Genomic DNA, 17,289 nt, shown 5'->3' on the forward strand with positions numbered 1-17,289 from the left:
GTTTAACACTGGTTGCAATTTAAGATCTTTTATGATACACGACGCTCGAAGTGAAACCGGGTCTGACAGTATTGAGTATATATGTTTGCACGAAAACGACAACTAAACCATGAAAAGGTGCAGTCAGCTGATTGTCAGCGTCACTCATTTCGTGCAATTGATTGACTAACACTGTATTACGAAAGATTTTTAGGAATTTCAGTGGTTTTTATCCACGAAGACAGTAAAATTATTTGCTAGAAGCAACGATGTACTAGCTTTATGATGCACGAAATGAGGTGTGTAACTGATATACAGAAAGTGCTACCTTTTTATCGTTATAGTGTTATTTAATAAATGAAAATATCAGTATAGGATTATTAAATATTGTTTGGTTGATTTTACAACGTTTGCACAAGACTTCCGTAATTTAAATGCTGGATTATTCAAAAGCTTGTTAATGGGATGGGACATCATAGGATCTCGTTGCGGGTTTATTTACGATTTTGTAGTGAATGTCCACGGTTTTGGTGACATTTTAGAATTAATTTTCTCGCCTTCATCCATTCGATATTTATACTTAGAGGCATGGAATAATCAAAGTTTATAATTTATTTTTTAAAGCATGCTATATACCTTAAAATTTTGGTGATTGAAGGAAAAGAAAAACAACAGTACTGATACGGTTTCAATGTATCCTTTGACAACATGCCATATGTTACAGACAGTTGACAATGTTTATATTTCAAAGCATGATTAGGTGTGGTTTGGTGATACTGAAAGATAAAATATGCTCTCGTTAACTCCTTAACACATTTCATAATAATTAACCTTCAATATTTGGCAATGATATTTAACATTGATTGTAATCAGAAATACGAAATCAAAACCTTCTGCTTTAAAATTCAAGTCACCTGTTCGACGTTAATTTAATTACAACCAGTGTATTGTCATTCATACCTCTGGAAAGCTCGGTTTGCAACAACTTGGTAACAAATCAATGCATAAAAAGGGAGAAATATAATAGCACAAAGAAAGAACGGTAAATCTTGAACAATTTGATCATGCTTTCAATCTAGGTATTCCTACAGTCATTTATACTATTCTTTGATTTCTTCGTATAAGACTTTTGTACAGAAGTTATTAGGTAATTAAAGATTGACTTACTACAGAATGGACTTTGTCCGTTGGTTTTAAGATAAAATGTTCCTGTTCGTGTTGATTTATCTGCGTCGTATCCCATCGAAGGACATGGTCCAGCTCCACATCCCATGCAGTGACCAGCTTGGAAATCGTCAGCAGTAGTACATGGCACAGCAGTGAACTTACAGGAACTAAGGATTGACTCGGTGAAATATTCGTAAGATCGTTGGTGACTACATGCTACTGTCATGAAGGCCTCTAAAGAAGAAACCAATTAAACTAAAAATCAAAAATATAAATATTTGTTTAGGTTGTTGTGATGTTTTGTTGACAAGTTGTCATGTATTAGTGTCTGAGTAAAATTTTAAATTCAGTATATATTTGTACATTTACCAGCGAAGTGGAGAGTGAGTAGTTCCTCAGCACTCGCTCGGTATGGAGGAGGACATCCTGGCTGGTGGTGACCACTGTTTGGGAAAAAGTCGATATGTCCACATGGTACCTTGGTTCCAAATCCTGTCAAGATTATTTGAGAATAAAGTTACACAAGCCATGTTTAGTAAGGGTAAGAATGTACTATAAAAGAAGCTTAACCAATCGAGAGAAAAAAACAACACAGCTTAGAGGAAATGAGAGATTTGTTATCATAAGTTAATTATTATTTTATATGCTTAAAATTAAGTTGGAGTTAATTGAATAGTCTTACCAGTTTCGGCTAATGGGACAGCGTCTGTGTGTATAACATCAACAAATTTAGCATCAGATTTATCTAACTTTACGTCGTCGCTGTAGCTCTCAAACAATGGACCCGCTGGATCCATTCCTGAAAAAAAAACAAGTACGCTTTATAAATCACATAAAATTCTTATATAGTTAACCATTATGTGGTTGGTAATGTAATCTTGATCTATGTCTGGTGTGCCCAAATTTCTGTGGTGTCTTTATATAGATAAATAGTTGGGTTTATAGGTGATAAAATGTGATAAATAGATAGTCAATCTTCACTTCTAACCTGTTATTCTACCTAGACCAGGAACTCTCTGGCCTATGTAACCAGAAGTCTGTGCTCCAAGACTATGCCCAATGACATGGATAGAATTTGGATCACAACTAAACTCATCCTTAAGTACATTCAGCATACGAGCGATAAAAGCAGCCACAAGTCTTGTATTTGCCGTAGCTTGGTTGTAAATCTTTCTAGCACCAATTCTCCAATCAACCGTCATCACGTTCATGTCTCCCTGTAAAAAAGTCTTCAGTGTCAACAATAATTATGACATTTCATAAACACTTCCTATAAACAAGTAAGGTGTATGACTTGTTTTTCTTGTGTTGTTTTGATTATAAAACATTATGGGATTTTGTTTTGTTGTCATGTATTTGTTGATGACAATTGAGAATGTTGGGTTTTGATTTTATTTTCTTGTATTTGTTGTTGATGGTAACCCAATATTATATTTTGCTTTTTTCTCCTGTTTGTTGTTATTGTAAATTATAGATATTGAATGCTTTTCTTGTTGATCGCATTCCAATCTTGGGTTTTCAATCATACTTCTTACTGAATTCTAAATCTGTTTCAAGAACACCAATGTGGCATTTAACCAGAATGAACAGAAAGTAATCTGTGATACTGATTTTGTGACATTAGCCAACCAAAAGCTACTGTCATATAAATTCGCTTCGTAACTAATGCTTTTTAAACAACACCTACTTTTTGAAGTAAAGCATTTTTCATGTTGATGACCCAATCAGCATCTCCTTGACTCATATATCCGTGAATCAATACTTTTAGAGGCTTGTTTGAGTCATATCCGGATGTACGGACAGTCTGTGGGTCATTGTAGATAAGGGGCATTCCCTGTGTTTTGTGGCTTCGTGTGAATAACAGAAGTTTAATCTGCATATCGTCTGGTGATTCCGGTAATGCACCGAACGAGTTAGTAAAGGGTGCATCTTTAGAGAAACAATCAAGATCTTTATAACACACTCTAGAGGAACCAAGGAAAAAACCTGTAATATATGAGAACTAAAATATGTGTGTTCACTAGAATTATGAAATGGGATGTTTTTATTGACATTACATACAGTAATATTTATAACTGTCTCAAATGGAATGTATGTTTGGACACTGACATAAAAGAAAATCGTGTTTTCGGTATATTTTGCAGATTTGTGTAAATACTGTTCTGTCTGACACATAATGAACTTCAAAGATATTTGCCAAACCATAAGAGACTATCAGTACAGTGTACATTGCTATTTTTGAAATGATCTATGAATGATTTTAGGCTACACATACTACACAATTATATTATCTGGGAGTGAAATAACAATTTAGTACTTTTTAATGACTTCGCTCTTTTATGAGGCATTCGTTTCAATTCCGATTTGTATAAGTTATAAGCAAATCATCAAGTTTTAATAAATGTCCTAACCTTCTACTGTCAATACTATAGATACAAGTCCTAGTACTGCTAAACTCGCCATTGTATTCACTTATGAAAAGTGTTTGTCAAAGATAAGACAGAACTCTTACGTCAGTTGTCCTAAATGTTGGCTTTTATAGCATGTCCTTATTTCCACTACAAGTAGAACGTTGATCAGGTTATAGTAGAAATAAAAACATTACCAAACGTCTTCATATTTGACTAGGCATTTCAGTCACACTTGGTGAGGTATTATAATTTTTTTCAAATGGTAGTAGAACACTTTTTAAAAGGACAAACCTTATATATATATCAAAGTCTGAGATTTAGAACTGGACATTTTGTCAAACATGCAGATGTCATCACAGCATTTCTTCATTCTGCGTTCGTTTCATTGTCGCGATGAAAGAATAAGTAAATACAATATAACTCCAAATATTTTTTTTAGTTCATACTTAATCGTAGTCGACTGCTGCATGTATACACTATAAGATCTGAAAAGATCATATGATGAAGTTTATTGCTTCGCAAAGGGCACTGACACTGCTAAATTTGGTCATTACTACCTCTATTATTATTATAGAAAACTAGAAAACCAGAATCTATGATTGCTTATGTTTATTTTTTATTTATAGATAGTTTTCTTGAAGTAGTGCTCCTTGTGTGTTTAGAAAGAAACTATGCTTTGTGGTTTTTGTAGTGATACAAAACAGGGCGGTTAACAGCACCATCATATGTAATGATCGAACTTCATAGATAATAATTCTGCTATCTATTTAATAATGTCCTTATTTTTTTTCTATTTGTACATCCTTGATATTTACGTTGGGAACTTTTTTTTCAAATCGTATGAAAGTCCCTCTTTTTACCGGACTTGAGTTTTAACGAAAAGCATGACAGACAGTTATTGAAATCGCCCTCATTTTTATGGGAATTCGTGCTGTTCATTTTTCTTGATGTGCACTTGTTTTGTTTTCGTTTCTTTTATGTTGAACGAGTTAAGTTGATCTTCGTCCTTTTGTTCCCGGCGTTGCTTTACATGGATTTATAGTGTTACACATGATCATTAGTAACAATGCAATACATCATATTTCACATGCATCATTCTCCAGCCTTAAGATACTATTTTTACAGGTGAAAGCCATAATAACAAGTAAAAGCTTTCCAGAAAAGCTTGCTCACTGTTATCATTTATTCATTTTTTGTAGTGCCGTCTTTCAATCAGACTGGATGTTTTTGTCGTAGATCCTATGAGCGTTAGGTCATTCAATTTCCAAAATCAAATATTAATATTCTCATCTTAACATAGTTCATGAAACTCAGTTTGCTTTGTTGGGAAATATATTTAGTTTTCATCGTTGTTTACATCGGCTCCACAAAAATGTGATTTACAAATATTAATGAACTTTATTCATTGGGAAAGTGATGATTTTGAGTTATATGAAAGTAGATGGCGTCACCAGACGGGTCGCTACAACCGAAGAAGAAGAAAAAGCGGACAAAAAGTAAAAAGGAAGAGCAAGGTCAGGCAGGTGTGTTCGATTGGTCCGCCATTACTGTACCGGCTATGAATTTAAATATGAACGGTCAACCTTACATGAACAATATGTCGATGCCAATGGTAGTTACCTCTCCAACCCAGCAAATGCAATTTGGGGGTTCTTTTATGTCCTACCCTTCAGCCACGCAGCCAACCTCCACGGCCACACCCATGTGGGTTAATGAACTTATGTCAAAATTTGAGGCCATATCTGTAAAAATTAACACTATTGATGAAATTAAATCATCTGTAAACAGTATTGACACAAAAATGACCGCGATGAGACGTGATTTAAACACGCTTACAATCCGAGTTAATGAAGTAGAAACAAGTCAATCATTCATCTCAAAAACATTCGATGACCATTTAAAAAATACAAAGGAGACTAATAAAACGATTGAATCCGAGATGAAAAAAATAAAGTCAAAATGTGTTGCGTTACGTACTGAAATTGCGTCAATGAAAGCAGAGACAAAAATCATAACAGAGTCAAAAAAGGAAATTACAAAAATAGTGAAAGCGAACGAAAGGCTAAATAGCGATATTGAAGTTATTCAGAGAGAATCAATGCGAGACAATTTACTTTTTCATGGAATAAAAGGATCAACCGATGAAGATTGTGTTGCGATTGTAAAAGAAATTTGTCAGCCAAAGCTTGAGATTGAGGATGACTTTAACATCAAAATGGCATTTCGTCTCGGTAAAGTTAAACGCTCTGAAAATGAGGATACGGTCAAAAACAAAGAACTAAGCAGGCCAATTCTTGTGAAATTTAGTGATAGGCAGAAACGTGATTCGGTTCGTAGAAAAAGTTTCAGGTTGAAGGGTTCCGACATCTCAATAACTGATCATTTCCCCAAAACGGTGGTGGATAAAAGGCGTTCATTAATTCCGTTACTGAAGCAAGCTCGGAGGTTAAAGCTGTTCTAATACGTGATAAGTTGTTCATTGGAGGTGTAGTATATTCTGGTGGTCCAATCGAGGACGCGATTAAAGAAGCCACAAGTCGAAAAATGAAAATTGTTGATAAAAATAATAATAAATCCCATGAAAAAAACGCAAGTGATGCTAGTGGGGACACGGGCGATCCTGACGATAATGCGATGACATAGGATTCGTCGGAATTATATGCTACAAATCTTAAGTGTTTAGCCTGGAATATAAATGGTGGTTTTGAAAATAAAATAAAAGATATCAGATTTTAAAATTTCTGAAGCACTTATGATATTGTATTTCTCTCTGAGTGTTGGATTAATGATACTTGTGATGTAGAAGTTAATGGGTATAAATGTAAATCAATCCCATCAGCCAGAAAAAAGTATAAACAAGGATGTAGTTTATTTGTTATGATTAGAAATTCACTTGACAAATTTGTTACTATACTTGATATTTTTTATGAAACTATAATATGGTTAAAAGTATCCAAGGAACTCACAGGCAATGAACATGACTATTTGTTATCTTGTGTGTATGTCCCACCGCAAAGATCTTCATTCTATAAGATACACGATATAGATTTGTTTAATGAACTAGAGGTCCAGGTTGCAAGATACTCTGATGTTAGCCCAAACATTTTTATTATAGGTGATTGTAATTCTAGAACTGGTAATTTATGTGATTTTGTTTGTAATGATGTAGTACATGATAATGTTTTAGATAGAATATGTGAATGTTTTACTTACGTTGCTGACGAGACTCTGCCTGACAGGAGTAATCCTGATTCTGCGACCAATGACTACGGTATACAGCTTATAAACTTATGTAAGAGCAGTGGTTTACGAATCTTGAACGGTCGTCATGTCGATGGTATGGCAAATGACATTACGTACAGTGGTCCTAGAGGTATGAGTGTGATTGACTATGTGCTATCAAAACCGGGTAACTTCAAGTTTGTATCACAATTTATAACTAGTAACTTCACAACATTAAGTGATCACGCACCTTTACATATTCAATTAGAAATAAACTTTTGTACAGAAAGTGTTAATAACGAACATAGTACTAACCCAGGGAATGAAGCTGTGATTTTCAAATGGAATGATGATTTTAAGGACCCGTGCCTTAATGCCCTGTTGGTTAATTCTGATATATTGAATGCAACAATTAATCATTTTGAATTTGCTTCCCAGGAACAAATAGACTATAGTATAAATCATTGTTCAGAGACCTTTGTAAATGTTATGTCTCCATTCTTCAGACAAAACAAAAGACAGAATCGTAAACCTGATACAATCCATGAAGATAAACCGTGGTTCGATCGAAGGTGTAAAGAACTTTATTCAAGCTATCATTCAGCGCTGTTTATATTTAACAGAGGCAAAACCCGTCTCAATCATAACGCTTTCAACAATGCTAAAAAAGAATACAAAGTCTATGAACGTAAATGTAACCATCTTTATAAACGACAGCAAGGTGATATGCTCAATAAACTGAGGATTAATAATCCAAAGCTGTTTTATGCAAAATTTAGGGAAAAAAATACTAGGAACTGTGATTTGAATGCAACTGATTTTTTTGAATATTTAAAAAATCTAGTTTCTGATGTATCAGATGGTGATGTTGATCTGGAGATGCCCGACAATGAATGTATTTTCGAAGTCTTGGACTCACATATTTCTTCTGATGAGATCGTCAGCGCCATTAGACAGTTGAAACGTGAGAAAAGTCATGGCCCTGATTGTTTCTTAAACGAATTTTTCATCGAATACAAGAACATTATGTTACCATATTTATGCACTATTTTTAACGCAGTGCTTGATTCTGGTTATTTTCCGTCATCATGGACTGATGCTATTCTTGTTCCTGTTTTTAAATCTGGTGATGTCAATGATCCAGGAAACTATCGTGGTATAAGTCTTGTCAGTAACCTAGGTAAATTGTTTACTACAATATTGAATCTTAGATTGCTAAAATGGGCATCGAGTAACGATATATTAACTGATGCACAATTTGGTTTTCGTAGTGGTTATAGTACTGCAGATGCAATATTTTGTGTATATTCTGCTATAGAAAATGTATTGTGCAAAGGAAATAGATTATATTGTTGTTTTGTAGATTATAAGAAGGCGTTCGGTTCAATAGATCGCATGTGTTTATGGTATAAAATTGCTAAATTGGGAATTAGAGGAAAATTACTTACAGTTCTGAAATCCATGTATAATAATGTTAGAACATGTATTCGCTATAATGGGTTTAATTCTGATTTTTTCACCAATAGTTTAGGTGTCATGCAAGGTGAAGTTCTTTCACCTATTTTATTTTCATTTTATGTTAATGATTTTGAGCTCAGTTTATCTCAGAAGGTATAACACCACTAGAATTTCAAAATATTGCACTTTTCTTATTAATGTATGCTGATGATATGATTTTAATGTCTGAATCAATTAATGGGTTGCAAAATATGCTTAACACTTTGTCGAACTATACAGAAAAATGGGGTCTTACTGTTAACATAAGGAAAACTAAGATAGTTATATTTCGTAGAGGTGGAGCTGTTAGAGCTCAAGAGGTTTTATAATGGTAATAGATTGGATATTGTAGACAAATTCTGTTATTTGGGTGTATTGTTGCATTACAATTGTAAATTTCTTATAACACAAAGGCATTGTGCTGAACAGGGTAGAAAAGCCATGTTTGGCTTACGGAAAACTACATCATCTTTATTTTTGAATGTTTTTACTATGCTGAATCTATTTGACACTTACGTAGTTAGTGTATTATTGTATGGTTGTGAAATATGGGGTGCACATAAAGCCCCAATGGTTGAAAAAGTACATTTAGATTATTGTAAGATGATACTTGGAGTGAAAAGGACAACATGTAACGTCATGATTTATCATGAACTTGGAAGATATCCTTTACAATATGAACGTTATTTTAGAATGATAAAATTGTGGTATAAAATTTTGAAAAGTGATAACTGTATTTTGCAGTCTTGCTACAAAGAATTGATAGATAATTGTGCCAATCATAACAACTGGACACGATGTATTAAGCAAATATTATATCGTATAGGTTTATATTACCTGTGGGACAATCAATTTGATATTACTTCAGATACGTTTTGTTTATATGATATCAAAAAACGTTTGTTTGTTCATGCTCAACAAGATCTTTACTCTGTATTAGATGCTACTTCAAAAGGTAGAATTTATAAATACGTAGTTTCTAATGTTGAACTTCAATTTTATTTGAAAAAAAATGTGTTATTCCAGTTGTTTATCGCAAATATATCACTAAAATCAGATTGTCTGCGCACAATCTGCTTATTGAAACAGGGCGGTATTATAATACTAGTAGAGATACTAGGTTTTGTAATATGTGTAAAATGAATGTAATTGAGGATGAGTTTCACTTCATTTTACAATGTAATTGTTTATTGATTTACGTAAAAGATTTATAAAAAAGTATTATTGGTCTAGGCCTTCCGCCTTTAAACTTGTTCAACTATTAGCTGTTGAAAACACAAAAGAGTTATGCAACTTAGGCAAATATTTATGTCATGCATTTACAATAAGAAACGCATTTATATAATATTGTAACAATAATTTCTGACGTCTATATGTCATTATATATTTTTTTTGTTCACTTTATACTGATAAACTGTAAAGTTTAAAGTTAATAAAGAATTGAAAATTGAAAATCTTATTACCAACCTCCTTTTCATACATGCAAATGAATACTTGTTAATTGATAGTACATATTAACAAGTGTTAGGCCATGATAGTCATGAAACCAAATTAGGCGCTGTTGAGCAATAGATTTGGCTTTCTCAATTAAGTGTCTCATTACCGGACTCTTATTGATCATACATTTTTGTTAATTGATAGTACATACCCAACATAACTAATCGATCAAACTGATCATCAATTATTGGTCACAAATCGAATGGTAATTGATTGATTATCTCTGTTAATCGAACACTTATCGATAAAATTCCCAACAGAGCTTGATTGCTGATACTGATGAGTAAAAATTAATCGATTTTTATTGATAAGTGATCTCTTACAGTATTTATTTTCTTTTTTCGAAGTGAGGAATAGTCCAAAATGTCCGAAAAAATATTTGTCCCCTTTTAATGTAATTTAATCAACAAAATCAATTTACTTCAACGATTTTTTTCAAAGTGTGATTGACAAGTGTTCGATTAGTTTAAACATATTTTATTTCATATAGTCGTAAATGTGATAACATACATATATAAGATATATAGGATCCAGAAACAAGCGTAGTTATGCTTACAAAAAGAAATGTATATATTGGAATAATCAGTTAATTTCCAAGAGAAAAAAATATTATAATTTTTCCCAATAAGTAAATAAATGTATGAATGTATGAGTATCAATAACAATTAAGTTATGTTTTAAACCTTTTACTTTTCAGAATGAATTTCTGGAAAAGCTTAAAAACCATAGAGTTTTGTTCATCTGATAGCTGCATAGATCCAAAGATAAATAAGCTCGTATCAATCCTAACATTGATATTACAATCTGTCATAGCATTAAACATATCTTGTCTTATAGTAGCATATATTTGACAGTGTAAGGTGATATGTTCAACTGTTTCTATTTGCCCACAAATACATCTTGGTGAGTCAGATAAATGTTTTAGGAAAAGATGCTCATTTAAGGAACTGCAATGCATTCTGAGACGTGCATGTAGGATATGACAAAGTCTACAACCAGAGTAATAGTAAGATGGGGTCTTTCTATTTTGATTTGACAACTGACGTTTAAAGGAGGCAACTGATTCAGTATTTCGTAACTCGGAAGGCAAAGTATTCCAGTCTTTTACTGTAGACGGAAGAAAATAATCTGAATAAAAATTTGTTCTTGTTCTCACTTCCTGAATATTGTTAGTCTGACGCATGTTGTGGTTGTGTAGAACTCCAACGGTATCTGGTATTAGATCTGTCAGATATTGCGGTGTTTTCCCATTTAACATCTTATGGAATAACAACAGTCTGTGGTTTTTCCGTCAGTCCGTCAGTTTTTCCCAGTAAGTTTCGTTGTACAGATTTTGGTGGGAGGTCAATTTGGTCCCACCTGTAACTATCCTGGCTGCTTCGAGTTGTATATTTTTTTATCTATCTGACCTAATTTTTTTGTATCCCAAATTACATCCGCATACTCTAGGATGGGGCGAATAAAAGAGATATAATTTATTTCTAGTGTAAACCGATTAAGCAAAAACTTTATATTTTTCAAAATATTCAATCTCCTGTAGGCTTTAGCAACGACATAATCTACATGTATATGACTGTGCTATAGACCATCACTGGAGAAAATGACACCGATGTGTTTGTAACTAGAAACATTTTTATCTGTGGCGAAAAGTGTTCGATTATCAGAGCTAATTACCATTTGTGACAGATGAGTGATTGATGATCAGTTTCATTGATTAGTTATGTAAGGTCAGTTAAAGTTGTTGAGTATTTTATCTCATAGTTGTGGTAATGAACGTGTGTGTGTGTGGCGCCGCTATTTCTACGTCGTAATACCATCGTCTCTAATTTTGTTTTGCCATTTGAATGACATTTGGGATTTCTTGATGTAAAACATGGTCTTGGTGCCCAATTAACCATAAGTACATGTGACGATTTAACCAAGTGCCGATTTGACTTGTTACCAACTGGTTCTGGTGCGGTGAAGGGCTGAACAAATAGATACGATATTCGGCAGGGAACTACTGCACGATGTTCTTGAAAAATATAATACCAAGGGAAACTATATTTACAAACCAACTCAAGGTTATAGTTTGGAAGAACATAAAATAATAAAATCCGATCAATGAAAAACTATTCTTCAGATTTGTTGGTAGATGAATTGAAAATGTTGATGATTGGGCAAAATGTATTTAGGGTCAATCAGTAGACGATTGTTTGAATAGTTTTAGAGTGTTATTCACTGGTGTTTTAGATATTGTATCGCCATTAAAAGAGATCAGGGTAAAACAAAATACTGAGCCCTGGATGACAAATGAAATTTTAAATATGATTAAAGAAAGAGATCTTTTTAAATAATACATACAGTTTTCTAGATCTGAAGATTACAAACAATTTTGTCAAAAAAGGAATTAAGTTCAAAGAGAGGTCAACAAAGCAGATCTAATTATTTTTCTGACAAAATTGAAGAAAATAAAGATGACACAAAAACAGTTATGGAAACAATTAAAAGATTTCGGATGTAAAGGGAAAAGTCAAGAGTCTAGTATTGTTCTTAAAATTGAAAACGATCTTTGTCACGACTCAAATACTATTGCAGACTATATTAATATTTTTTTAAAACTACTGTTGCATTAGAACTTGTTAAGAAGTTAGCTACATTTTTGGAAAGCAATAGGTTTATACAATGTCACCTCTCAATTATTTTTAGATTTTTATAAGAGGAGAAATCCAGATAACAAAAAAAAACTTTCATCTTGAAACGCTTCAAAAAGCACCGGATTAAACGAAATCCTGCCAGATTTATACGGGATAGTGCTAGAGTTTTAAAGTATCCAATTACATAAATAATAAACAAATCTACATCTTCTGGGGTTGTTCCCCTGAGTATGAAATATGCTAAGGTCAAACCTCTCTATAAGAAAATTAGTAAACTAGAAGTTGGAAATTATAGGCCAGTCAGCATTTTAAGTATTGTATCAAAAATTCTAGAAAAGAGTGTTTACAAACAACTCGTACAATTTTTACAAGATAATAATTTGTTATATAATTTACAATCTGGCTTTAAGCAAAAATATTCGACGGATACTTGTCTTATATATGTGTTAGATTATCTGAGAACAAACAATGTCAACGGTTTATACACTGGTATGATAATGTTGGACCTGCTAAAGGCTTTTGACACTGTCGATCGTAATATATTATGTTGTAAACTTAAAGTTATAAATATACAATTAATCGATTGGCTTCATTCATATTTGTTGCAAAGAGTACAATTTGTGTCTGTAAATAACACTATGTAACCAATGAATGTAATTGGTGGTGTACCCCAGAGTAGCATTCTGGGACCTCTGCTATTTTTAACTAACGTGAAGGAATTGTCAATAAGCATAGATAACAAATGTAAACTAATTTTATATGCAGACGATAGTGCAGTATTATTTCCACAAAAAGATCCAAATGTAATATCAATCAAACACATTAGGAAGTGTGTGAGAGCAGCGTTCAGACTGGCTGATTGATAATAAATTATTATTACATTTAGGTAAAACAGAATGTATGTTATTGGGTCCCAGAAGAAAAATCAAACAAATCTCAAATTTTTCTGTTAAATGTTATGATCATGTAATTAAAGCTACAGATGTTGTCAAATATCTCGGAGTTTATATTGACAGTAATTTGAATGTTGAAAAATTAGTGTCAAATATTGTTTCTAAAGTCAATGGAAGACTGAAATTTTTATATAGAAATGCTAAATGTCTTGATTCCAGATCGAGAATAACACTGTCAACGTCTTTGATACAACGCTATTTTGATTATTCATGTGCCTCTTGGTACAGTAGTTTAGGGGCAGGATTAGCCAAAAAGTTGCAAATCTTGCAAAACAAAGTTGTAAGGTTTATTCTCGGCCTGGGACCCAGAACAAGCGTAAATTTTGTAAAAATTGACAGTGTAAATATGCTTTCGGGGCCAGATAGAGTGAACCTACTTAGAATTGACCATGTTTTTAATATTTACCATGGTACTGCACCTGAATATTTGTGTGAAAATTTCAAAATGAATCAAGGGTACTTCAAATTTAAATTATAGTATACCTAATTGTAAATTATGTAGTAAAGATAGTTTCACTTATCATGTTATACAAACTTGGAACAAATTACCACTTACTGTTCAAAATATAACAAACAATTTTTTTTCAAACTGAAGTTAAACTCTTTATACAGGAAGAAGCCAGAGGGAGAGAAGAAAATGAATTTATTTATTTTTAACTACAAAATGTCACTTTTTAATATTATAAATTGTATTTACATAAACTGTTAATATTTTTAGCAAATGTGAAATGCTTCATGAGTAGATTCAAGTATTTTTCATGTATTCTTTTCTTTTTAAGGACCTCATTGGAAATAAGCCTTTTTTTTTATAAGTACGGCTTTATGGGCTATCCTTGAAGAGTTTCAAGGTAACATATAAATGCTAATTTTTATTCATGCCATGTCTTTGTCTGTGTACGTTTATGTATATGTATAGTTTATGTCTATATGTATATTGTATTTTATGTTTGTATTATATGTGCTTGACTATAAATAAATAAATAAGCACTGACAGCCTGATTCCAGTCAGGGGTGTAATGTAAAGTCCCTGTTCGGTCTGATACGAAGTCACGTCATACAATGTTCGGTGTTTTCGTATCTTTTTCACTAAAATGTGTATACTATATGGTCTTCAGTAATTATTTAAACACAGATACTTTTTTTTCGTTTCCGCCATAAGAGTGGGCATTTCTAGTCAGAAAGTACGAAGTACGAACGCTAAGTAATTTTAGCAACAAAAAATGTCAAGAAGCGTCAAGAATCACGTGTCAAGAATTGACAAGAAACATCAAGATGTTTAGAAAAATAGGGACAAGAATATTTCCCTATATATTCAAATTCCTTCTGTTACAGGTTACACCTGCCTCATATTACCTTAACATAACTGAATGTTTAAAGTGCAATCGGAACTACTCTACCTTTAAGTGTACATAGCGGAAATTACCGAGTAATTCCGATTGATCAAAGTGGTCGCCATTTCCCATTTCTACTACAAAGCAACACACCCAATAGTAACTACTTGCAACCATTTTTATCAATTTAGATCGAAGATCAGAATTGATATAGCAATCGCCAAAGTCTTCAGATTTGTAAAGCCTGTTAGCAACTGCAACTATCACACACTAACGCAGGAAAATCGTCCCACTTGCATAACCCATTAAGGTTCAAATGCAGAAAGTTAGGTCCACTCTATAGGTATTTCTAATATATCATATTTAATTCGATCTCGTATACGCCAATAAACAAATAATACAATAAACAACGTTTACTGCCAACTAAATATGCTGATTAATCTGGCCCGGTTTGTATTCACAACGATCCAATAAAAAATAGTTGACATCTAACTTTTTATCAGTTTTATTTAAATGCGTGTACCCGAATAAACCAATCGTTCACTGTCGATGTATCCAATTTGCCTACAAATGCTTTATTCTGCGCTATAGACGCATAACTAACCATTTGATGTTTAACTAGATATGAAAACACTGCGAGATTGTAAATAGTCATCAATCATAGGAATAAAATATAAAGAGGAATGCTTAGTACCAATAGGAAGCGCTGTGTTGAAGTGTCTTTCGATATTTCATGCAGACCCCGGCGGATCCATATATTTACCAAAATGGGACAGTGGTTCCAATCAAGAAACTAATAAAAAGAAAGAGGTTCCAGGCAGGGATTCACGCCCTGTTTCAGGCTTTTATCTGCTGCTCAAATTGCCAAACTTTCAATAAAAGGGTGGTATAACCCCCGAAACGATCCTGATATATCACTCACTGTATCGTACATATTTATTATGATTACCGCCTCGTGACATCGGAAGCCCGCAGATGACAAATAAAAATGAAACTTTGTTTAGACGAATTTCGGAAATGGTGTCAGTCTGTGGTCTGGTGGTATTGCTTTTTGTAATTATCATTCTATTTGCCTATTTTGGCCATGTGTTATTACAATAGAGCTGTTAGTGCTCCAGGGACTTACAAATGCATGGCTAGTGATTCTTGCACGAGACATTATTGTTGAAATTATATTCTAAGACTTTGGCGTTTATTTCAATATCAATGTACGTGTCGCTGGAACTATTCATTCAGAAAGACACGTAGGTGTCTATACAAAAACTTACCAACTGGGAAAGGCCAACTAGTAGTTAGTGGTGTAATACCACTATTTCGGGAACCAGTCGCCTGCCCATTCAAGAAAGTAGTTCAGAATGACACGAAGTAGTCCCAATATTGCACCATATCATTCTCATAGTTAAGTAGAGGTATACAAACTTAGTATCATCTGAAAGCTGAATTAATCAACAGTAGCCGTAAAAACTTCAGTTTCTGTTCGAAGTGTAGGGTAAGATAATTCTAAACAAAAATATAGGCCCTTGATATGGCTCAATTTTAAAACGAAAGTAGTGATTTCTGTACCCGGTTACATTCACGATTTTCCGGTTCTTTCCTAGGCAAGTAGTGTCCATCATGGTGAAACCGCCCCAGCATCATTTGTCCTCATGTAAAATTTGCTATGACCCTTATAAATAGCTGGATTTAACAGAAAGTAATGGGGACATAAATGGGTGCTATTACATCTTGTTCTATAACGCAGTATGTCGGAGTTTTATGTTTATCTATCAATGAACCTGAATATAACGCCAACTGGCGCACTGTTACGATGCACCATGAATTTCGATGTGTTCTCTTTTTTAAATGTCCTTCGTAGTCAGAAATGTCAATTTAAAAATTAATCAGAGTTCAATTTTGCAATTTGATGATGATTTGAGGCCTAATAATTCAAACGATCAATATAAATTGATTCAGTACACGGGTACTTTGATTGCACACTAAAATCATATGAAATGGATATGTTGCTTTAGAAAAAATGTTATTGGAAAAAAAACATGTTTTTTTAAAAAGACATGGACCAATATCCAAAGGAATTAGTTTCAGAAGTTGTTAAAATGCTCGAACTATTTATTGAAATATGTAGAAACAATCTTATTGTTACTATGTTTGTGAAAGATGAAGTTGACGAAAAGTACAAAAAATATTCACAAAAATAGTTTAACGCGTATGTAAGACATTTTGTTTAAATTTCAACAGATTCAGTCGGAATATTTGTAGCCATTACAATGTTTGTTTTTGTTTTCATTCTGCGGTACACAGTAGTTTCGGGTGAAAATATTCGAATAAACTTAATTTCCTATAGTTTTTTTTACAGTCGCCCTTTAAACTTAAGGTACAGTTCTTTAGTTCATACTTTTCCCCCTTTTTATTACTATAGAATTCAATCGTTATAATATCATGTAGTAAATTCAGTATTTAGTTATTTTTTCTGCTTCCCCGAATACTAGTTTCGCAATTTTGTTTGTTTGTTTGTATTTTATATTTATTATAATTTTTAAATGTTTATTGTGTTTTCTTTGTCTGGTTTATTTGTTGGTATGTGGATTGTGGATTTTTT

General features: G+C 32.9%; 1 protein-coding gene and 1 pseudogene across 1 annotated transcript; one reads left to right on the forward strand and one right to left on the reverse strand.

The window, feature by feature from the left end:
• Positions 1–576: 576 nt before the first annotated feature.
• LOC148630094 (inactive pancreatic lipase-related protein 1-like) lies at positions 577–3,698 on the reverse strand. Its single transcript, XM_088561017.1, has 7 exons — positions 3,558–3,698; positions 2,834–3,132; positions 2,135–2,363; positions 1,829–1,945; positions 1,516–1,638; positions 1,147–1,380; positions 577–755 (listed from the first exon to the last, which is right to left on the reverse strand). The coding sequence occupies exons 1-7, from the start codon at positions 3,607–3,609 to the stop codon at positions 736–738; spliced, it is 1,074 nt and encodes a 357-aa protein (XP_088417143.1). The 5' UTR covers positions 3,610–3,698; the 3' UTR covers positions 577–735.
• Positions 3,699–4,998: 1,300 nt separating this feature from the next.
• LOC148630095 (uncharacterized) lies at positions 4,999–6,200 on the forward strand (annotated as a pseudogene).
• Positions 6,201–17,289: the final 11,089 nt, after the last annotated feature.

The sequence above is a fragment of the Perna viridis genome, chromosome 1 (assembly GCF_037379345.1).
Source record: "Perna viridis isolate PV_CMFRI_1.1 ecotype Kerala chromosome 1, ASM3737934v1, whole genome shotgun sequence".
Taxonomy (NCBI): Eukaryota; Metazoa; Mollusca; class Bivalvia; order Mytilida; family Mytilidae; genus Perna; species Perna viridis.

What these genes read in the sequence shown, in the direction of transcription:
- LOC148630094 (XM_088561017.1), bottom strand. Translation starts at nt 3,609, where the DNA reads ATGGCGAGTTTAGCAGTACTAGGACTTGTATCTATAGTATTGACAGTA. An exon ending in AAAATGCTTTACTTCAAAAA is followed by an intron (nt 2,364 to 2,833) that starts GTAGGTGTTGTT and finishes ACTTTTTTACAG; the next exon opens with GGAGACATGAACGTGATGAC. An exon ending in CGGACAAAGTCCATTCTGTA is followed by an intron (nt 756 to 1,146) that starts GTAAGTCAATCT and finishes TTTATCTTTCAG; the next exon opens with TATCACCAAACCACACCTAA.